At 34.5% G+C, this 24,897-nt stretch overlaps 1 protein-coding gene across 9 annotated transcripts in view; it reads right to left on the bottom strand.

Moving 5' to 3' along the window:
* Positions 1 to 24,897, bottom strand: part of Nubpl (NUBP iron-sulfur cluster assembly factor, mitochondrial) — a 256,602-nt gene that overhangs the window by 131,408 nt on the left and 100,297 nt on the right. For 6 of the 9 annotated variants that reach the window (XR_002389119.2, XM_087197254.1, XM_087197253.1 and 3 more), the window contains 2 exons: positions 16,347 to 16,386; positions 16,004 to 16,094 (listed from right to left, as the gene is read on the bottom strand). Coding sequence is in view for 7 of the 9 variants with exons in the window: in XM_087197254.1 (XP_087053380.1) it covers positions 16,004 to 16,094; positions 16,347 to 16,386 (131 nt within the window). In the remaining 2 variants the exon portion in view is untranslated. Of the gene's footprint in view, positions 1 to 16,003; positions 16,095 to 16,346; positions 16,387 to 24,897 lie in introns of those variants that run through there. The other 3 variants (XM_004864025.3, XM_087197255.1, XM_021243884.2) reach the window with 1 other exon arrangement.

Raw genomic sequence — 24,897 nt, 5'->3', positions numbered from 1 at the left:
TTCACGAAGTTCCTAAGATGCTCTTTGTCATGAAAGTATCTTATTTCTCCATCAATTTTGAAAGATAGTTTTGCAGGGTACATCAATCTGGGTTGGAGGCTGTTTTCTTTTAGGGCTTGGAATATGTCACTCCAAGCTCTTCTTGCCTTGATGGTTTGTTTTGAGAAGTCTGCTGTGATTCTGATGGGCTTTCCTTTGTATGTGATTTGTTTCTTTTCTCTGACTGCTTGTAGAACTTTGTTCTTCTGTTGAGTTTCTGGAATCGTAACAGTTATATGCCTATGTGTAGATTTTTTTTGATCAAGGCTATTTGGAGTGCTATGTGCCTCACTTATCTGTATGTCAAGCTCTTTTCCCCTGCTTGGGAAGTTTTCTGCCATTATTTCTGTGAAGAGATTTTTTATGTCATCTGCACTCTCTCCTGTTTCTTCATTGACTCCAATCAGTCTTATGTTATTCTTCTTTGCATCATCTAGCAGCTGCTGGATTGATTTCTCATGTTCCCTTATAATTTTGAAGCAATTTTTCTTTTCCTGGTCACTAATTGCAATCGTATCTTCTATATCTGAAATTCTGTCCTCACATTGGCTCATTCTGCTGTGTAGACTTTCAATGGAGTTTTTCATGTTCTGGAAATCTATTTGCATCTGTTTTATGGATTCCATTTGTTTCCTATGTTGGGATTCCATCATGTTCCTCAGCTCCTCTCTAGATTTATTAATCATGTCTTGCACTAGGGGCACAATTTCTCCTGTTATCTGAGAAATTATTTCTGATTTCATTTTTTCCAGATCCCCTTTTGTTGCCAGTTCAGTGGGTCCGAGTGGTTGAGTATCAGAGTGTTCCATCTCATTTCCCTTTGGGGTTGCTGTAGGTGATCTGGAAGTCTGGTTTTGAGACTTATTTACGTGTTTTCTCATTTTGCCTGGGTCAGGGGGCTGTTGGCACCTGCATGGATTACCTCCTCTGAGCTGGGAGAGGTGGGACAGGGGCCGGGAGCAGCGGTAGGGATGGTGCCCCAAAAGCCCTTTCCTGTGGGCTGGGAGCAGGAGGAGGGATGGTGGCCGGGAATCCCTTCTCTGTTCCAGGAGCAGTGGGATGGCGGCTCAGAAGCCCCTACCTCTGGGCCAGGAGTGGTGGGAGGGATGGTGGCCCAGAAGCCCCTTCCTCTGGGCCAGGAGCAGTGGGACAGTGCCTCAGAAGCCCCTATCTCTGGGCCGGGAGCAGCGGGACTCAGTACCATGGTCTGGTGATCCGGTGTCCTCTGCGTCTTTGTAGTGTGGAACCAGGTGGCTGTACAGAGGAGTTGGGGGGGGGGGTCCAGTGGATTGTTGCCGGGGTGCAGGCTGATTTGGTGTGTTCCACGCAACTAGGGACCTAGGTAGGGCATGCGCAGACCTGCCTGTCTGCAGCGGGCTGATTCAGCGTCAATTTTTGGTTTCTGTCAGTGCTCAAAAAGTTTTTTCAGATTAAGGATCTTCAACGTGTTTATCTATGTAGTGAAGAATTTCAACTTGCTCAAAAAAGCCCTAAAATAATTGGCTGTTGACCTCAGCTGACCTTTAGGAAGTAATTTCTAAAATCTCTGCCTGCACCTCTTGAGCTAGCCATACGGTAAAGTAAAGTGCCTTAGAATGGGAGCTTTGGGCCATGTCTGGAGGGGCATGGGACTAGAGACTGAAATCAGCCACCAGGGCAATGAATTATGCCCTTATCATGGTATCCCAAATAAAACTGTGAACATCAAGCTTCAAGTGATCTTCCCTAGTTAACAACAGCACATGGGCTGTTGTCATACACTGATGCCAAGAGATGAACACATCCTGACTCCACAGGGAAATGACAACAAAAGTTCTAGATTTGGTAAAACCCCAGGCTCCAACCTATGTACTTCTTCCCTTGGCTGATTCTGTAACTTTCTTATAATAAACATAAGCATGAGTGTAATAGCTTTCAGTGAGTTCTGTGAGTCCATCTAACAGATTAAACCTACGGAAATCCCTAAGTTTGAAGTCAATGTCAAAAGTAAAGGCAGTCTTGTGAGGAATATGCCCTTTAACTTCAATATTTTGGCCTAAACTTTTCACAGTATCTGTTCTCCCTAAATCTATTTGTTCACAGAGGGGTTAAAAAAATGATTTGAAAACTCAATACCTGAGGTTAGCTGAAACTGTCACTGATTAGTAAGTAGTCTTCTGAATAGTCTTCTGATTAGTACTCTACTAATAGCCATCTGCTTCCATAAATTCCTCTGAGTACTACAGACATCTCAACAATTAACCACAAAGAAAAAGTGCTATTCAATTTTCATCTGGATAAAGCAGACACTGTGTCATTGTGACAGAAAGTCATCTCCCTTTACTGAATAACTATGTGTTCTGGTAGCTGGGAAATACCACACTGTACCTCGGTGCAGTGTAATCAAGTTGAAATAGTAAATACTGTAGAACAGTTTTAATTAAATTTTTAAAATTTTATTTTACTTTTAATGGATAATATAAAAAATATATACTTATGGAGTACAATGTGTCATTTTGATATATATCAACATTGTGGAATGATTAAATCAAGCTAACAAACACACCTATCACCCTCACATATTTCTGTGGTAAGAACATTTAAAATCTAATCTTAGAGCTCTGCTTTAATAAAGGAATTCTATTACTTTAGTTACTGATAACATCACATAGAAAAGTTTATCAAATTTCTCATGGCCAAACACTACTGAAAAGACTTCATAACACACCCACAGAAATAACATATCTAATTAATAAAAATGCAGTTTACATGGAATATAAGGGGCATATAAATAATGAGTGTCAGAGTAAAGAGATTTACAAAGACATTTTCTCAGAAATGCCTTTTAAATTTCAAAGTATAAAATCTGCAGCAAATGACAAAAGGAAGCTCTTAATATATTAATATCAATTAGCATTTTGGGGATGATAAAGTACTTCCACTCTTTCAAGTGAAAATTTAAAACTGCAGTTGTACAGTTTACTTAAAAGCTCAGACTAGCTGGGTATGGTGGTGTATGCCTATAACTCCAGCACTCAGGAGGCTGAGGCAGGAGGATTTCTGTGAGTTCGAGGCCAGCCTGGGCTACATACTGAGTTCAAGGCCAGACTGAACTATATAGCGAGACCCAGCAAGATTACTTGTGGGATCCTACTTAAATTATTTAAACTTTTTTTTGTCTAAGTTTCATCATTTGTAAAACAATGGTAGTACAGTATCTATTACACAGAATTGTGTGGGTTAAATGAGATAATACTACAAGTAAACAGTACTGTATGGTTTAGCATATAGTAAACAATAAGTTGCTATTTTAACAGCATACAATCATCTAGGGTTAACCTATTTAATTTGATGTTTTCTATGTTCAGGTAACTAATACACCAGGCTTATTCTCTACCAAACTATAAAGGTCTAATATTTGTTTCTATGGACATATAGGCTTGACATAAACATATACACAAAAAAGAAATAACAACAAAAAAAGATTTCTAAGTCAACATGAATTATTTCTTTTGATGAACAATTTATCAACACCAAATTAATATTAAGTTAAACAAGTATGAAACACAGAAACACTTACGAATATAAATATTACAAAATTACTCTCAAACTATGGATAATCACATAATATTGGCAATGTGTTTCACAAAAATCATTAATAAAGATTCATAGTAGCCAAAAGAATCTATGGGGACAGGTTTCATGCCCTTCTTATTTACAATAATATTCTTAAAAATTACTTTTTGAAAGAATAAATAAAGCAGTGGACAGGATGCTCTAAAAAGTAACACTGAGAGGCTTTGAAATGACTGATAAGAGATTTACGCTTTGTGAAGAATCAATCTGGCAGTCTCTGAGAAAGTGATGGGAGAAAATAAAATGAGTAATGGGAAGATGAGGTTATCAAAAATGGCACCAGTAGTATAAAACTGTCTTTCAACAATTAAAAAACAAAACACTGACCAAAATAATGATATGGAATCACTCTGCAGCAATTATGGTAAAGATTGGAATACAAGGCAGTCAGTATTAAAATAATCACCAGAAAAATACCATATCTAATAATACCTAAAATATCATTGACTATAAGATACACTATTATTTTATATGCTATTAAGAAAGAAAAATGCTAAAATTAAACTAAAAAGAAGTGCTGAAGGTTAAACTGACATAATCCCATGTTACTGATTATAAAATACACTCCAACTTTAGAGATATTAAAACTCAAAAAATATGTATCTTAAAATCAAAAAATATAGTAACTGCCTAAATAGGAAAAAGAGGTCGCAATCTATGCAGTCCCCAGTACTACTCATAACTCTCCTCGTTAGGGATCTGTTTGAGTCCCCTTGAAGTCTGAACAGCTCCAGCGGGCTTCTGACATCTGACTTCAACCCAACAATCTCTGACTGCACCTACAGCGAAAGTGTAGCCCTTGCCCATCCAAAAAGGGCCACAGCAATAAGATGCTCTACTAAAGGTTCAGCAAGTCATTTTAAGTGACCTTTTTTAAGGCTTTTTAATTATTACTGCAGAAAACACGACCCTCTCCTTTATAAATTACCTTCATCCTCGGCTCAGTTCAAACCATTGTGGGTTATTCTTGAAGGTCTGTTTCAACAACAAAATTGAGTGGAAAAGTCAGGAATTCTTTTGGAAGTGTTCAAGGTAAAATGGGCTATTGTAAGGGCTTGGCAATTAGCCTTCTTTTTAATTTATTCATTTTTCAAAGGCAAATTACTTTAGCCTCACTGGGTTTTGCTGCTAATGAATTGTGTCTGACATCTTTCATTCCCCTTTGATCAAAATATTTTACTGGCTTGGCACATCTTTTCCAACAATGCTTCTTTTGCACTATTTTTTACTGCTAGCTTTCAATTAAATGAGACATTGCTATTTTATCAATTCTCCTACAAACAAGCTAGCTTTCTGTATGCTTCCCACTTAGGTCAGAGTTATAGTCAGAGCCTCCATTTAACATCAAATGATTGTTCCAAGGCCTCTATTTTATTATTTTGCTCTTGGTATATACAAAAAGAAGGAAACTGGAATTTTTCTGTTGTCAGACACAAAAGAATACCCAAGTATCTTTTGGTTTGTCAATGAAATTTTGGTCAAGTTTAAACCACAATAATGGGTTCAATTTCCTAGTGCCTTTTTGTCTTTTCTCTTGTTACTTCCTTTTCTATTCCTTTTTCAGATTCAGGCCTAGAATTAGACCACAATTATTTTCCTCTAATTTTCCTTCTTTATTTAGATGCAGAAAAATTCATAAATGAAATTTACTGTTGTACTTTTATGTTTGGATTGAAGAGTCAAATTCTACCCCCCAATTCTATGTTCTAAAAGTAAAAATTCTGATTCTCTATATTTACTTGCTGAGAATGAAAAGTAATATGAAGGGATAAAATCAAGGCAAAGTTCACTTACCTTAGGAAGCACATGAATGAAGAACAGGTAAATAAAACTGGCAACCTAAACCCACACTTTCAATCACTCTTACAGCTTGGGTTAGCTACAAAATGGACTCAAAGCATGTCTTTACCTCAAACAAAAAGATACATTCAAAGTAAAGAAAGGCTTTGAGCTGTAGTGAGAGGAAAACTAATACTATCATATTGAAAAGCTCTAAAGAAGAAGGCCATGTAACTACATAAGCAAAGAATCTTAACACTGTGAGAGAGCCAGTTGTAAAGAAAAAACTATGGACGGGCGTGGTGGCACAAACCTGTAAACCCAACACTCTGAAAGTTGAGACAGGAAGATTGCCACAAGTTTAAGGCCAGCCTAAGCTACACAGTGAGTTTAAGGCCAACCTAAACTACATAGCAAGACCCTGTGTCAAAAAAAGAGAATGAAATAACTAGTGATATAACAAATGGGAGAAGGGGAGGTGATATATTAGTTTCTACATCCAGGACAGTGCAAGACATGCCTGAAAGTCCTAAAATCCAATCCAAGGAAGAAAGTCATGGCCAAGAATAGTAAAGCGCATTTATCTTCAATAGTGTTGAGCAGATCCAACAAAGCCAATCACAGATATAGAGAAGATAATCTAGCCCAGCTGTATATAATCAGAGGGCTACTATAGAAGGCTTTCCTTGGGTGCTAGGTTAGAAAAGAAGCTCCCAGAACCAGGGCACTCCCCACCTTAAAAACTGTTCCAATTCAAAACTACATATAACAATAAGTGAGCATATCAGAGACTGGCATAGTAAAACAGTAACTCTTTTTTTTTTTTAACTTTGGTTGCTTTGTTTTATTTCTGTTGCTTTCTTGATTAAATTGTCTGTTCTAAGGTTCAGATCACTACATAGTTTTACTGGTGAAAAGTGTGTGTACACCTGCACTAATAAGGGACCAGGAGGCAAAAGTGAAGCAATGTCAGATCTACTTTAGTGCTTCAGCAATTTGGCATAAATTACCTGGGTGGAAAAACGGGAACAGTAAGTGCCAGTCTAAAAATTGCAATAGCTTTTGGTCTTAGATATTTATAATAGCAACATGTGAAAAAGAACAGTATAATATTCAAAACTACATATGTACTTACTCAGTCATCACAGTGAGTTGAAGCTATTCATGTAAGTAGTCCCTGATAATTAGCAGAAAAAGGATATTTTAAATAGGAGAAAATAACCAGGAATTAATATTCATAGGCTGTTTCTAACTCCTTCTGACAACTTGTTCTCTTTCAATGCTGACTGCAGGGTTTCTTTTATGACATGAAACCTTAATGAGACTGCAAAATCTGATATCCTATAACAATACCACCAATCTAAATGGTCAATACTATATAATAGTCTTGGCCCCTAAGTTCCAACTTTGATAATGTCAAGTAAAACACAGTACAAGAGTACGTGAAAATCATGAAAATTTCAATATATTTGAATGTCATGTTCATAAGTCAAAAGTAGGCCTGTAACTTCAAGCTTTTTTTATAATTTTGAAGTCTGGAACTATGTATTATACAACTTCATATCCTTGGCATCTAATCAACATCTCAAACAAACATGTACTGCTGAAGATGATAAAAAGCCCAATGACATTTTAAAAGTACAACAATAGTTATCTGATGTCAGCTCAATAAATAATTGTTAAATGAATGACTAATTACATGGTGCTTAAAAGGAACTCCTGCTAGATTAACCAAACTAAGCCACTTACTAGATAATACAGCCTTATAAAAATATTTCAAAGAACTGGGCTTTAGTTATATTTCTATTTCCTTGTTCACTAATCTATTCTCTTAAAAGGGAAAAGAGAATACAAAACAAGGCTTAACATAATTGACTCTTTAGCCTTGGATTAAGTTTCCAAATAAATGCAGAAGCAATACTAGAGCTATTGGATACAGAAACCCTGCTTCATGTTTTTTAGAAAAAAATTTATAGTATAAAGAGTATTTATTTTCCTTTCAAATATTCCCTACTGGTCTAGAGTAGTGGTCTGCCGTGTCTTTCTTCCTCCTTTCCCCCACCTTCAAATAAATTATCTTCTTTTATTAAAAACAAAGTATAAGTCTCAGGTATTTGAAAGACTATTCTGTCCAACTGAATTAATTAAATTTCTTCCTTCCTAATGTGTCATGGAGACCTAACAAAGTATTTTTAAATATGAGATCTGGTAAGTATGTGATGATGCAAAAATCATAAAAGAAGAACAAATGAGGACAGATGCCCCAAACTGACAATAGAAACATTCAATGACTTCATCTATAATGTATAATGTGAAACTATTTCTTGCAAGATTATAAATTTATGTTTAGATGTGACCAATTTAATTATCTTTAAAACATCATTTAATATTTTATCGCTTTGCCTAAGTGTCTGAAAACCTTTGAAATTTAATATATCATACTATAAATCTGGATGGGGAAGATACTTTGTGTTAGCTATATAATGTCAAAGGAAGAAAAACACAATTTCCTTAGAAACTGTTTAAACTATGAATGACTACAGAGAAGATCATCTATAGTAATTTTCTCATGCTTCCATATATCTTAAAAGTCAGAGGGTCGGGGATTTAGCTCAGTGGTTCCACCACCTGCCACACAAGCGCAAGGTCACAAGTTCGATCCCTGGTAGCCCAAAAAATAATTAAAAAATAAAATAAAATAAAAAATCAGAAAGATTTCCATCTCTATTACCACTATCAAGAGGAATTTTAAGATGATTAGTTAAGTGTAGATGCCTTACAAAACTACCAGTATCAAAAAGATAAACATCGAAATGTTCAACAATTCACCTTAAAGTGAACTATAAGAACTGTTTAAAATCTTTGGGTATAATAGTAATATTTTGAATAGACTACGGTTTGTAATCAAATGGGCTACAGATCGGGTGTTTTTGTTATACAAACTTTATATTGAAATAGTACTGGTAATAAAAATTTTGTGCATATTTATTTCCACAACATATTAGCTATTACCTAATAAACCTCTATTGCTGCCAATGTTAAATACAGACAAGAATTTGGTTCTTAATTATCCTATTAAGCACTGGGAAAAATACCCCTATTATAGCTTTCCTGTATAATCATTTACCATTTGAGAAACTATGTATCAAACTCCTTTGGCTCTTCCCATGAGAGGTACTTAGAGGGTTCAATTTTTTTTTTTTCATTTTATACAGGATTAAGCAGAGCTTAGCCCAACTCAAAAGCAAAATTCTTTAGGAAACCAAAGGCTGAGAACATTCCTTATTCAAAAGTGAAATTCCATTGTCAGGGAAATCACTAATACCAACTATCAAGGGAAAATGTCTCATTCCTATTGCAGGATCAGCTAAAGTGAGACTGCTTCTTTAGTTGCTAAGAAACAACCAACTCATTATGTGCCATTATCAGAACCCTACAGAAGAAAACTGGCATCTGCTTCACACTTGGGGATACTAGAGATTGAACTAAAAGCACTGAAACTGCTGCCAAAATCCCTGGTCTCCAGCGTTTATACTGTGACCACAGCAGGTGCTCACATTGGACAAGCCTTTGAAGTTTTCCTTTCTGTAGCTCTTTTTGTAATAAATAAAATTATTTTTCCAAATTCCCCTGTTTCTAAACTCAAAGATTCTACAAAAATATGTCCTAATTTTCATTAAGTTAATTATATCTATGTTGAGCACAAGTGAAAAGAAATATTACTCAAGAATTTTAGCAACAGAAAGGTTATTCAGTGAGTAAAATATACTATATGCTTACAACTTTAATTATTAAAGTCAAAATGCAAAATACGGAGAAATTGTTTCAAATATTGAGGTAATACAAAGAAACACATACAGGTAAGTCCAGGACTCAAAAATGACATTCTAGCATTTATCTGCCTAGTTTTCCTAATTTATCCTAAAATTTAACTTTTAGTTTTATGTTCTGTCAAACTTTCTCACAGTGCATCACAAAATACATTCATGAACATATTCCATATTTATTCATCATTCTTTGCCCTTCTTTCTAACAAATCAGGTTGGAAGGAAGTAAGATGAAATTATACTAATAAATTAATAGAAATTGACCAGTTGAATCCAAGGCTTCTGTATTCTGAATAAGTTATCCTTCAGATGAAGTGCAAATGTTGGTAAAAGTAGTTGACAAACCATCTCTTTCACTAAATTACAAAAGAATGATTCTGGTGGGGCTTCTACATCCTATTATAATTCTTCTCCCCACCTCCCACTCTGTTGCTCACTCCATTTCAACTACTCATGCCTTCCAATCTGGCTCAAGAACCTGTCCTTAGTATTACCTCAAAGGGGTATTCTCAAGTAACTCTGCCCCAGACCACTACCATGTCTACCTTATTCTTACCTTCCTTGTCTTATTAACATCACTTCCACCTAGAATTGCCAGATTTAGCAAATAAAAATATAGGAAATTCAATTAAGTTTGAATATCACACATAATGAGTAATTTTTTAGTATGGCTATGTCCCAAATTATTCATCACATAGCTCATTCAAACTTAGCTGGGTATCCCACATATTACCTGACAATCCTGTTTCTAGCCCATGCTGAAATACCTTGATCTGTGATATTTTTTCACTATATTAGATACCTGACTTTCCTCACATGACCACTTTCTAAATTCTATTTTGAAAGAAAGAAAGAAAGAAAGAAAGAAATGCTTAACTCTTCCAAGGTCCTACCTTCTGTGAGCATGACCAATTTCCCTATGTCACTTCTTATACCTGTTCCTCCCATAGCTTCTGAATCACTTCTGCCTCATAACAGGAGATTTTCAATTACACGATCCTCTCAAATTTACCTAATCCCTCCTGAGTATCTTCCTGGAAACCAAGACTTGACTTCAATGTTTCCCTCATTAATTCCCTGCACATTTTTCACCTTTGGATTTTCTGCCATCCCAGTTACTAATTCTAGGTCCAATAACAGGTTTGACTATGTCAGCTGATAGGCTCTAGAGTTACTAAAATAGTTACAAAAACTTAGCAAAATGTAGCATCCAGTGGGCCTTCACTGCTACACAAGGATCTTATCATTCATCTCTTCACCTTTTTATTTATTCCTCCTCCGGAAGCATAAGCACTCCTTCTGTACTACTAGATACCTAAATCTGATTAGAGTCACCTAAAATAACCTAGTTTAAAAATTTTTGGCCCTACCTTGGGCCCATTCAATGAAAATCTTCAAATGGGGCAGATGAATGGAAAAGTTATAAATCTGAATTTCAACCAGCTCTCATGGTAATTTTTATGAACACCAAAATCTGTGAATCATTGTCTACTGAGTAAACTCACCATCCTTTTCCTTCCACTGAGAAGATCAAGGAAAGAAAACTTTTGTTAACAAATTTTTACTGTCAGATAAAACTGGGTTACCTAATATCCCCTTTTTCTATTCCAAGTTTCAACCCAGAACTACAAATTTCCAAAAATAATTCATCTACCTGATTTTCTAATCCCATTCCTTTTTTTTTTTATTTTGGAGACAGGGTCTCACTATGTAGTGCAGGCTGGCCTGGAACTTGGTAGGTAGCCCAGGCTTGGCTCCAACTCATGACAATTTTCCTGCCTCAGCCTCCTGAGTACTGGGATTACAGGCATATGCCACCATGCTTAGCTCAACCCCATTTCTTTTTGCCTTTTTCATAATATTCCTCTTTCAATAATCCTCTCATTTTCTATAATCTTCAGGCGCTCCTCACTAAATCCTATCACCTGGGAAAAGGTATGATTGTCCCCTTTAGGGGAGGGAAGGCAATAAAACAAAAGGCTTCCATTTGATGCCAGTCCTCCTTAAACTACCACACTGTTTTCCAATCCCCATTGTATGGGCTATTTTATCTAATAACCAGATCAGAACTCTATCTCCATTGCATTGTCTTGATTCAAATTTATTCTTAACCTGACTTTTTTCATTCCATATTCTACGAAAGGGTCAGAAATGGCCATATAACATCTATTTTCTCCTTGCTCTATCTCAATTCTCATTTTCATTTAACTGTCATTCATAAAACTCTTCAAACCACAGGCAAACTTATCTGCAGACGAGAAAAATAGCTCCAAAAATGTTTATGTTTAGGTTGCATACCCAAAGTCTGTGATTTAACTTGCCTAGAGTGTGACTTGAAATTTGAAAGTTTTTAAAGATTGCTAAATGATTCTTTTGTGGAAATACGTTAGGGAACTGTTGCTCCTAACATTTAACCAACTGTAAAATACACCATTGTTTTAGGTAGCACTATAAGGCGGGGCAGGGGGGAAGCATCTATGATGAATTATATTCTAATAGGAGAATCCTGCATAAAAATGGGAACCCGAAGGACTGCACCCTCTTAAACTAAAGGTAGATGAAAAATCCACAGCTCAAAAAGAAATCAGGAGGAAACATGTACCTTGAACTTTGGCCTTGGCAGGAGGGTGTGGGGATGGAACCTCCTCATGATCATGAACCACAGGTTGGTACCCAAGCAGCTTTCCAATCTGAATTCACACCATCAAAGTGGTCCAAACAGCCTCTAACAGAATTTAGATTGAAAGTGTCCACAGATGACCAGAGAAACAATACAAAACCTCTCCAAAAGAACTTCATTTCAATCCTAAAAAGCCATCAATTACAAGATGCATCCTATTTAGGGAAATGTGAAAATGTAAAAAGAAAATTATGTTGTAGTTGATAAAATACGATAGTAACAAAGTACATGTATGTGACACTAGGTTTTCTAGACATATTACACATATAAACTTATTTAATAGGATGAAGTAGCTATCATTAACCTCATTTTACAGATGAAGAAACTAAAGCACAGAGAAGTTTATACCCAAAGTTACGTGACTACTAGATGTGAAAAAGGAAATAAACCCAGGCAAATTTGACTCCAGAGTCCACGTTCTCAACTTCTGAGCTATGGATATAACTCTGGAGAACATCAGTTTTTAAGGGGTAGGTAAGAATAAGGACTCAAAGATATAAAGGAAATTATGAAAGCTTGTCAAGAAACCTCAGCACTTACAGGGCAACAACTATAGAAATTACAGCAGGTTTCTCATCAGAAATAACATGGCCTGAAAACAGGAGAACATCTTTAAGAACTAAAGAAAAAAACATCAACTTAGAATTTGATATAGTGAAAGCATGTAGAAAAAAAGATATTTTCAATAAATGAAAGTTGAAAATTTTCTCACTAGCAGAACCACACCACAAAAAAATACTAATGGAAATTCTTAGAATAAAGAAAAAGGTCTATAAATAAAACTCAGATCTGAAAAAGAAATGAACAGCATTGAAATAGCAAATGTGTGGGTAAATATAAAAGATTGTTTCCTTGATTCATTTAAAAGACAACTAAGTAAATTTCATAGCACTATATTTATACAGTGAGAATTACAATATATGCATATTTTAAATATATCATAAACAAATATAAAGTACAAAGTGGAGCTATGTGCTGCAAAGTTGTTAATTTTATATTGAGTAGCACAATATTAACTTTAAGAAGACAGTAACAGATTAACAAATCATAACATAACGTAATCTCTAGAGCAGCCACAGAATAATACAAAGAGTTGCTGAAGAAGTTAATAGAAGAATTAAGTGGAATTTGAAAAATATTTCAATTAACCAAAAGAATACAAGAAAAAAAATTTAAATACCAGAGGAAGAAAAAATAGATGGAACAAATGAAGAGAAAGTCAGAATGGTAGATTTAATTGGTAGATTAATATGGTCCAACCATAATAATAACTATACTAAGTATAAAATGAACTAAGCAAACCAATTAAAAAGCAAAGATCATTGGGCTGGCTAAAACAGCAAGACACAACTAAATACCGTTTATTAAGAGACTCACCTAAATATAATAACAATGAAGTTTAAAAGCAAAAGAATTTAAAAACATATTCCATGGTAACTGTATGCATAAGAAGCTTATGCAGCAATAGTATTATCAGACTTTAATATGAGTAGTTTTCCAGAGATACACAGAAGCATTCATAACAATAAAAGGGTCAATTTGCCAGGAAGATAAAACAATATTAAAATGCACATCTAAGAACAGAGCTTCAAAATATATGAAGCACAAGCCAAAACTTCTCTCAGTAAATTATAGAATAACTAGACAAAAAAATCAATAGAGGTATAAAAAATTTGAACATTATCAACCTGACCTAAATGATACTTTTGGAACATTAACCACAATAACTTCAAAATACACATTCTTCCCATAGCACATGGAACAGTCACAAAGATGGATTATATATAGACTCATGAAGTCTCAAAAATTTCTTATACTTGAAATATTACATAATATATTCTCCAAATAAAACAAAGTTACACTAGAAATCAATATCACTAAGTTTTAAGAAGATCCTCAAATGTATAGAAATTAAACAACAGAAATATCCATAGGTAAAAAATAAAAAGGAAATTACTAATTATTTTTAACAGAATGACAGTAAGCTTAGCATATGAGAATATGTGGGCTTCTAAGTAATACCTATACATAAATAAGCATTCTTAACTACTTCTATTTTAAAAAGGACTAAATGTTTAAAACCAATTATCTAAGTTTCTTCTACCTTAAGAAGCTAAAAAATAAACATTAAGTTTGGCCCATTAAGAACACTTGTATAAGTATTTATAGCAGTCTTATCCACAATAGCCAAAAAATGGAAACAGCTCAAATATTCATCAACAGTAGAAAGATAAACCATATATACTTAAGTATATTTACTTAAAGTTTTTTTTAAATCAACCAGTTAATCAGCTACCCTCTATAATTCACTCCTATGCAGAGGTTCACTTCTAAAGCAAAGTTAAAATTAAAAAATGAGGGCTGGGGACATAACTTAGTGATAGAACATTTACCTGAAATGCACAAGGCCCAAGCTTCAAACCCCAGCACTGTCATAAATAAATAATTAAAGGGGTGGGCTTAACTGGCAATTCAGTTGAAAGGCACTAGTCAGTAGAGTCCTAAAATAACAGCTTTGCAGTTCCCGTTAAAATGCATAGATGAAAGTGACTTTATGAGAAACAGCAAAGTCTATATACAATCTATATACAATCTTAGCCTCTAAGTATACCAATAAAACAACATGTGGATCCATTTTCTCCATCTTCCATCCTGATTTTTTATAGTATGTGTGCTGAAAATGTATCTTTAGAGCTTGCCAGAATAAACTGCCACTTTTATACAATTTATTTGTCAGAGAGCTCATTTTCCCAAATCCCCACTTAGTCCTCAGCCAGACTAGCAGACTCTGTAAATACTATTTTTTAGATGAGCTTGTGATAAATAAGATCAATGAGTAAAATCAGATGACTAAAGTGTCAAGAAGGAAGCTAAATTTGAATATCAACATGTATAATGTTAGGCTGGTGATGTAGCTCAGAGACAGAGCACTTGCCTAGCATGTGTGAGGCCTGGGTTCAATACCCAGTACTGGAAAAAAAAGAAGTATAACACAGACAATTAACACAATTACTCTATATTATCTAACAGTATTCAGAAGTACAGAAAGAAAGACTAAGTTAATTTAAAAAAATAAAGGTTAAAGTAGCAAAGAAATTGGAAAGAAAGGCTATTTTGGGGAATACAGCTGAAATAACCAACAGAACCTGAGTGTAAAGAGGAAGGAATGCAGTCAAGACACTTAAATAACTGGAAGAATAGGGATCTGGGTCCAAAGATCAAAAAGCACATTTATCAAAACTCAAACAGGAGAAATGCTAGAAAGACACGATATTATAAAGAAAAAAGAGTTTCAGCATTAGATACATATTTCATCTATTACATTTGCATCTGAAAATGAATATAGAAATATTTAGCATTAGAATTGTACACTTACAGCATGGTGGTAAACCCAAAGTAGAATCTAAATAGATTAGAGGTGATTGTTGTAAATTGGTGGAGTAAATGCAGATTACTTTTAATATTTACCTAGAACACAATTATAAACTCATATCCACTGATTAAAAAATTTATTGCAAGCAAAGTATAATTAACATATAGCCCACCCCACACACTTACATTATCCAATGAAATGTTCTGCCCCTTTCTTAAAGATAGACTAAAGTTGATTGACCAGATATGATATACATAGCTATACAAGTAAACATACTCAAAGTAAAATAAAATTATAGCTTTTGGGGAAATAATTTAAAATCACAAGAATTTCTACACTAATTCAATTTTGGCCATAATGAGATTAACCCTAAATCTAAAGAAGGTAGATTATTTGTTTGTTCTTCTTACTGCAGACTTAAGAAAGCAACAAAAACAATATAAAATAAAACATTAGGATTTTTAGTACTCATAGGCAACAAGAAAGATTAAATCATATAACAGTGAAATTTGGTCCTGGTGCCACACAACTCATTGCCACATTGCTCATTACACATTCAGCCCATCAACTTGATTGCTTTGTAAAACATCTCAAACTTAACTGCAAACTTTTACAATTCTCCAATCAACAAATGCAGTAACCACAGCCTTGCCAATAAAAAAAAAAAAAATTTTAATGCAACTTTCTTACCTGCCTCAACAGTTTCTCGATGGCAGACATTACCATAAGGCCTCTCCAAATGACTGGTGCAGTCTCTTCAACCAGGAAGCCCATAGACATACTGCAACAATAGTACAAAAATGCAACACCATCTGTATGAGCTAATGGATATTATTCTAAATAGTAATAGAGCTGGGCGTGGTGGCGCATGCCTGTAATCCTAGCACTCAGCTGAAGCAGGAGGATCACCCTGAGTTCGAGGCCAGCCTGAGCTACATAGTGAGTTCAAGGCTAGCCTGAATTAACAGCGAGACCTTGTCTCAAAAAAAACTTAAAAAAAAAAAAGTAATATAAAAATTTAAAAAATGCTCACCAAGCAATACCATAATTCAAAAGAGGCCTCATCCGGTTATCTGAAATAAGAAAAAAAATCTCTCATTTAGAAGAGTAAAGAATCATACATTAAATATACTGACCATTTTTTACCTTCTAAAAATTTTTTCTTTATTATTATTTTTTTTGAGGGGGATACTAGGGTTCGAACTTGAGTCCCTGCACTTGTGAGGCAGGTGACAGAACCACTGAGCTAAATCCCCAGCCCTTCTTTATTATTTTAATTAACAAATAATAACTACATATACATATCCATCACCTCATATACATTCTTTTTGGTATGAACCTTTACATCTACTCTTTTAGCAATTTTGAAATACATAATAATGTATTTTTATCAATAGTCAATAAGTTGTATAACAGATCATTAGAACTCATCCTTTTTATCTAAATGAAACCTTGTATCCTTTGATCACCATCTACCCTTTTCCTGTTCACCTTCTAGACTCTTTTCCAAGAGCGTCAAATTAGAAATACAAATAGGCTGCTCATACTGCTGCAATTTAACTAAACTAATTCACTAAAATATATAATCATTTAAACATTATACCAACCACATTATTAATATTCTCAATAATTGTAATATCTAGAAATAGTTGGAATACATTTGCATTAAAAAACAATTCATCTATAATTTCAAAATAGGTTGCTAAAAATATAGCCCAAATATTAATTTTCCACCAATTTTATTCATATACATAGATACGAAAATCATAAATTATATATACATATGCTTATCCAGTATGCATATACATGTATGTGTATATTTGCATGCACACACATTTAATCAGATCTCCCTATATTGGAGAGTTGCATCATTTCAGTTTCTTTAAGAGTTTGAAAAGTATGAAAATCAAAAAAGTTGAAAAGCTATTTTGAAATCTGAGATTAGACATTGCATTAATCTCAAAAGAAAAACAATTAACTCTATATGGTCAAATATTAAAAAAGAGAAATATACATTATATGTGTCAACAAGTGATTATTATATAGTTTCTTTTTCATGTTATCCATAGGGATGTAAACACATCCCCATTTATACTTGTTTCCATTGCCTACTTCTCCACCATAGTAGGAATCCTCTTAATTTATGTGGTATTGAGCTAAAAGGTTAGGACAAAATCATAAAACTCCAGCACTACTCTTCATTTAGACTTTACCTCATGCTATTTAGGTTCTTTCTGCTCCATAAAGATATTGAAACTGAAAATTATAGACAAACTGTATAGATGTGACTTATACCAGAAATTTGTAGCTGAACTCCATTCACAGAATCCCTACTCAAAGAAAAGGCCATGGTCCTTCATTAAGAGTTCAGTGAATGGGCCAGGGATTTAGCTCAGTGGTGCCGCCACCTGCCTCACAAGTGTAAGGTCCTGAGTTCGATCTCCATCCCCCCAAAAAAAAAAAAAGAGTTCAGTGAAAGAATATACAATTTTTAAGGTTTTCTTCTTTAACTTTTTTTTTTTGTACCGGAGATCAAACTCGGGACCTTGCACTTGTGAGGCAGGCACGGTGCCACCGAGCTAAATCCCCAGCACTCTTCTTCAACTTTTGACTAAAGTAGTTCTAGCTCAATCTCCCTGTATCTAATTTAATATCAATACTTTCTTCCCACATAACTCTGGCAATTCAAAAACATCCATCTTAAATTTTCAGAGTAATGGCTTTTCTATCATGCTGTACACTTTTTTCACTTTCTATTTTCTTCAATTACATTTTCTTAATATGTAAGTGAAGAAAATAAGATACTGTGACCATACTCTTAAGTGAAATGTATCAAACACACATCTAAATATCACATTTTCTCTCTGGTGTGAGAAACTGAAAGTGTAAATAAGGACCAAAAAGTATAATAGATACTGTGAAATAGGAAGAAATTATTCAAAATTAAACCAAGTGTTAGATACTTTGTTAATAATTAAAATGTTTTATGCAAAAAAAGGTATAGTATTATTAGGAAATGAGTTGAGAGATTAGTGAATGAAAATATATTGTTTTAAGATCATGATACATGGAGTATTAACCATTGTGTTCTCTACTTATTTTTGTTATAAAATATTATTCTTTCATAGAACTGTTTTTATATTTTCTTCATTAATATCTAATTGTATTACATTAAAATAAAATAAATAAAAATATGTCATACATTTAAATACACAAAATAAAATTTAATAGCAAAAAAAAAGAAAAAGATTAGCACAGCCCCTCTACAAGGATGATTATTTTAAAGTTAACAGGGAAAAATGTACATTGAAACCCTAAAAATGTACAGCATATACATTAGTGAAAAGTTATAGGCACTTTCATCACCACCTTTTCCAATGAATCAATAAAAATTAATAACACCTAAAACCATTTTACTTTCATTAATAAATTATTAGAAGTGAAATGTTGGCAAAGTCTGAAATCTTATTTTTAAATCAAGAGAGAAAGTCTCTGAACATCAACTCATAAATACAAATTAGTTTCTTTGCCATAGAATTTCATTTTATAAAAATGTATATTCCAATTTCTCCACATAAACAATACAGTACTACTGGTTAAAAGTTTACATAGAAACTTTAGAATCCACTGCCCTGTGAATAATAGTTTTTTGAAAATACCATAATTAACAGATCATTATTTCCTTTTTTTTTGGTCCCCTTCATGATAGGTCATTCACTGAAGCACAAAAGAGTTTTACTCTGAGTCAAACTATTTCAACTGCCATAATGCCACTCAAAGAATAAATGACATTCTGCTGCATCCTCCTCACTCTATTGCAACAGAGCTCTCTTATTTCTAAAAGGTATGAATTTAATTAATCAACTGTATGTCATTGGTGGGTTTCAAACAGATTTAGAGACTGCTTTTACATTATAAATTGCCAAGTCAGAATGAATAGAATTGTGATCATGTCAAACTAAAGAGCTGAGTAAAAAAAGAAATAGACATAAGAAAGGCTCCTTTAAATCTTTCTATTAAAGTTGACATGATTAAATGTTCCAAGGATAACTGATCTAGAATCAGATCTTCTTTCTGTAGAGGTCCCATTGTTCATGTATGAATTGTACTTGGTAATAGTTATAAGCCTGAGAAACTTTCGTACCTTCCACTCTGTTTCCTGGCTGCAAAAATAATAGAAGTGTTTTAAATACAAGTGAACACTAAGGTTCAGGAATATGTATCTAAAACACCATTATAACTTTAAAGCATACAACTCGAGACATTTTTAAAAATGAAAACAAAAACTCAACCCAAAAATATTCATTCTCATTTAATGAATTTTAAAATTCATTATTGAAAGTTTAAAATTAAAAAAGTTTTACAAAAACAAGCTTTTACCCATCTGTTAAAGCAAAGACATACAAAAATACAAGAATTACGGAAGACAGAGCACCCAGTGCAAATTGTACAGTTTTATCTTCTCACCATTTACTTCCCTATTCCTTCCTTCCTTTCTTTCTGAAATCAAGATCTTTTCTTATAAGGACCTTAAGATGCACAAAAGGAGTTACATCCATTAGTTACATCCATTCTCTCAGGAGAACTTCATGTGGTTGGGTGAGACAAAGTAGTTCCACCAATAAATAAAGTACTCTCCCCACCTGTTCACTTAAAACAAAAAAAAAGGAATGAGAAGGTAAGAAAAGACAGAAGAAACAAATGGATCGAAATACAAAACTTGAGTAGAAACTCAGATAGCCAAAAGGCAATATAGTAATACTGTATGTAGAAGTGGAAAGGAAGAAAAGCTAGAAAATTACAGAGAGAAATAGACAATAGAAAAAAATTTTAATATTTTTGTAATTTTATAACTTCTATCATTCAATATTAAAATTTCATTTGTCTTTAAAATACTTTCCCTTTTTGTATCATTTTGCAACCCTACCACATCTCATACCAGTCATCCTACCATCTAAAAGCCATTCAGGCATCCAACCTCTCAACTTTTTTTTCTTCTCTCCCAACTTTAAAAAAAAAAAAAAAAAATGCTCTTTTTTCCAACCCAACTTTTGCTCAATCAAACTTTTATTTTCTGTGAATAGATTTCATTAGGAAAACAATCTGATTCAAGTTAATCACATTAAGAACATAGGTTTTGCAGAGAGTATTTTTTAAATATTCTAGTCAGCTCACTAGAATATAAATCTGAGAATACATACTTGGAAGCAGGAGAGATAGCCCAGATTCTTGTCTACTCTGGGACTAATTGACTAACTAGAAGTCTAGCTATAAACTTGGTATCCTACTTCTGAAACTGCCATTTTATACTCTTGAGTTTACAAAAAGCAATGAAAGAAAGACTAGAAATACATAGAAGGGAATAGAACTTAAGCCAGAGATGATAGCTATTTGGTTTATATACTGCTACTCCAGCATCCATCCACCAACACTCCCTGTCTTGAGCCTACCTCACATCTGCCTTGGTAGAAGTAATTGATCACAGCATTCTTCCCTGCTGAAACCTGAGATATCTCAGAAGTTTTTCAACCATGTGTTTTAGGCAACAAGTTGGAATTTAAGATGAAAACTATGTAACATCCCCAAGGTAAAGGAGTGGTCAGGCATCTAGGAAGGGGAAATTAAGAAGATGAAAGAAAGTACCACTTATATTCATCTAGAAGAATAACAATAATAGCACTGACATTGTGTGTCAGGAAGTTCCACAGATACTTAGACACCAGATATTTTATTTTATTAAATCCTTATAACAACCCTATGAGGCAAGCAATATCTTCCTTTTATAGCTGGGGAAACGAGAAGGGTCCCCTCAGCCTCCTCTCTACTTATATAAATCCCCTTCTTCCATAGAAGCCTCCAAACCAGTTCTCCATGATCCTGATTCTAATCTTCTCCAGCATCTACCACTTAACAAAATGTTCTCCTGTATGAGTATTTATCTTTTTATTCCTCTATCCAGCCTCACCAACCAAATACTATGTCCCCTCTGCTTAGAATAGCAGGTGCTCACAAACATATGTTTATGAACATATATAAACATGTATATAAAATAGCCAAATCAATTTTGTAAATAGCTAAACAGTCCAAAGTAAATATATATTAAAGAAAACCTCTTCTCTATAGTTGATCATTAGGCATTTTTATTAAAATAAAATATTATTTATGATAAGAAATAGCCACATACTAGCTGTGATATTGGACAAGCTGTCTTCATATGATATACAAAGTGTATATATGACAAACTTCATGTAGAGTAGTGAAAAAAATCAGTATTTAAACGAGCCTATACAAAATTAAACAGCAAGAGAAGCAGTAAAGATTTGAATTTAGGGCTATTTCTTCCTAAGTTCCATACTCTTTCAACACACATAGCCAAAGAAGTAGAAGGTTTACGGTCATTTCAACATATGAGAAGATAACACTCATTTGGAAGCTTAAGTAACAGAGGAATAGAGTTCCTTCTATTGCATGCTTATTCCCACACACGTTCCCTGAAATGATTTAACAGTGCCCTGACACACAAGGTTATTCTGGAATTAATACGAATCTTTTTTTTCTTTTTCTAAGACCATGTCTCACTGTGTTGCCCATGCTGATCTCCAACTATTGAGTTCAAGTAATCTTCCCCTCAGCCTCCTGAGTAGCTGGGGACTGACTACAGACATGCACCACTACATCCAGCTGGCATATTTTAAATCAACAAAAAAGTCTTAGAGAGGATTACTAGCTGTAATAATTGCAGTTGACATTTTTGTTTGTTTTGACATATTTAGTTATCACCAATCTCTCGATTTACTATGGTGATACTTCCAGCCTTCTTACCAAGTTATGTCACATAAAACTATTTTTTTTCTACTACTGTACCTGGTTTCTAAAAATCTGAAATCCATTTTTAAGCAGGAATAGTGAGCTATAGATAAAAGGCATTCAAGAGCTAGAATTTATTGGTTCTGTGGAAATCACAAGAACTATTCAGATAATCCAAAAGGGTAAAACTATTTTCATATTAATACTATTATTTGGGAGGACAAAAACATATTATTTGGCATTTGGCTGGGCTGACCTTTTCACTGGTAATTCAAAAGCAATGATAGATAAAAATGCCAGCAACTTAGCATAAATCAAGACAATGGCACCATGACCGGTAGTCATCATACTCTTTACCACCATGTACTCAGAGTAAAAATAAGCACCAGTTGCACTGAAGGATGTCCTAAATGAAATAGTAACTATTATTGAATTTATTAAACCTCAACCATTCAGTAAAGATCTTTTCAACAATCTGTGTGAAAAATGGGAAGTATACGTAACAGCACCTTTGCTCCATGCTGAACTATAATAGCTATCTGGAGGAAAGGCCTTGTGTAATGCTTTGGAGTGGCAAGGTGAAGTAGAGGCATTTTTCATAGAACACCTTCTCTTGTTATTGTTGGTTTTTGTTTGTTGGTTAGTTGGTTGGTTGGTTGGTTGGTTGGTTTTTTGAGACAGGATCTTGTTACATAGCCCAGACTGGCCTTGACCTCATAGTGATCCCCCTGCCTCAGCCTTCCAAGTACTGGGATTACAGGCATGGGCCACCAAACCCAGCAAGGAGCACCATTTTTACATGACATACTGACAGATAAATAATGGCTATTGTGGCAGGATGGCTGTCACACACCTATAATCCCAGCACTCTGGGAGGCTAAGAAATAAGAGTCACAAATTTGAGCCTAGCCTGGGCAACTTAGCAGCAAGACCTCATCTCTAAGTAAAAAAATAAAAAGAGCCAGGGATGTAGCTCAGAACTTCCTGGCTTCAATACCCAGTACAGGAAAGAAAAAGAAGAGAGAAGGAAGGAGAGACAGAGGGAAATTGAGAGTGAGAAAGAGAAGAGCTCAACACACGTTGTACTAATATGTCTTCAAAATAGTAGTTACATAAATTGAAAATATGGACAAACTGTTATGTCTAAAATATAATTTTCAGTTCTCATTTAGCCACTCTAAAAAAATGTTGACTACTTCCTCCCAAAATTAGCTCCTTTGGCATCTAGGGTGAAATGATTTCTTTCTGATCACCCTTTCTTCGCCTTTCTCCCATCCTTTTAGGTAACTATGTCCCATAGTTCTATTCTCAGTCCTATCCTTGACTCCCTCTAAAACTCTTTTGGGTCACCTTGTTTAAGTCAGAGTTTCTTAATCCCAGCACAACTGACATTTTAGGCCAGGTAATAATTGGTTGTGGGAGGATGTCTTCAGTATTATAGGATGTTTAGCAGCATATCTGGCTTCTGCCCACTAGATACCAGTAGCATTCCCCAGTTAAGACAATCAAAAATGTCTCTGGTCATTGCAGACTGTCTCCTGGGAGACAAAATCACTCCTGACTGAGGACTACTGGTCTGAACTAAAAACTTCAATGATTGCCTATTGTGTATATGTGTTCATATGTGTATACACACACATACAGGTACATGTGTGTGCACCCACACACAATGCCAACTTTCTAAACTTATCTTTAGCCCAATCCTTTTTCCTGAATTTTCAACACACCAATCTCTTGAGTCTCTTTGCACATCAAATTCAACATATCTAAATCTTACCTCATCACTGTTTTACTTAAATTTATTCCTTTTTTCTATCTGCTCTATCTTGATGAATGATGCAACTATTTGCAGTCATCCAACCCAGAAATCCAAGAGCCATTTTCTCAGTCATATTCAATGAATTACCAAACCTTATTCATTCAAATCTCCTTAATACCTCTCAATTAGGACCCCTTCTCTCTACTTCTGCTGCCACAGACTTAACTCGGGCCTTATCCCATCTCACCTGGATCACTGCAATAGCTTCCTAATTGCCCCCTACTTCCCATCTGGTCCTACTACCTTTCCTCCATACTGTTGCCAAAGTGACCCTCCTTAAACGCAAAACAGATAATGTCACTCGTCTACCTAAAACCTATGATAGCTTCTCATAGCTTTTGAATCATATTTCAACTCTCAAACAATCACAAGAAGGCATTTATGACAGGGCTCTCAACCTCCTCCTTCCTCCTTCTCTTCCTCCTTCTGGCCCTCTTCTCACTCTTGCAACTACCCACAGCATGGTTCAACTTTGTCTTGAACCATGCCAAATAACTTGCACTCTGCAGCTTTTAACATCTTTTTTTCCCACTCCCTATGTTCTTCTCACTTTAAATCCTCAACCCCTTCCTACAACAGACCCTTGGCTTACCTACTTTTCAAAGTTTTGCAAAAGAGTCACTTCCTCCAAAAAAACCTTTTCAAAGCTCCAGTTTTATTTAGAGTTCACAAAGAGCCATGCTTATATTTCTATTACAGCTTTTACTGATTGTCCAGAGTGTCCACTATAAGATCATGAGATAAGGGACCAAATCTTATTTGACTGGATAGCCAAAGTATATCTCATGCCTACTAACTACCCAGAAGACACTCAATAAATGTTTACTAAATTTAAAAAATGCCCTTTCAGCATTTGATTTTTGATCCAACTACAAATTTTTAACAATATGTAGAGTTTGTAAAATACGTAGGTTTTTTTTCAAGGACAACCATTTTTATTTTAAACCAGTGCTAGTTA

This window comes from Heterocephalus glaber, unplaced genomic scaffold (assembly GCF_053883595.1).
Source record: "Heterocephalus glaber isolate CG9 unplaced genomic scaffold, H.glaber_assembly_v1.0 deba00001662, whole genome shotgun sequence".
Lineage (NCBI taxonomy): Eukaryota > Metazoa > Chordata > Mammalia > Rodentia > Bathyergidae > Heterocephalus > Heterocephalus glaber.
Note: the sequence above shows the minus strand (reverse complement) of the source record. Positions and strands in the feature narration are given on the sequence as shown.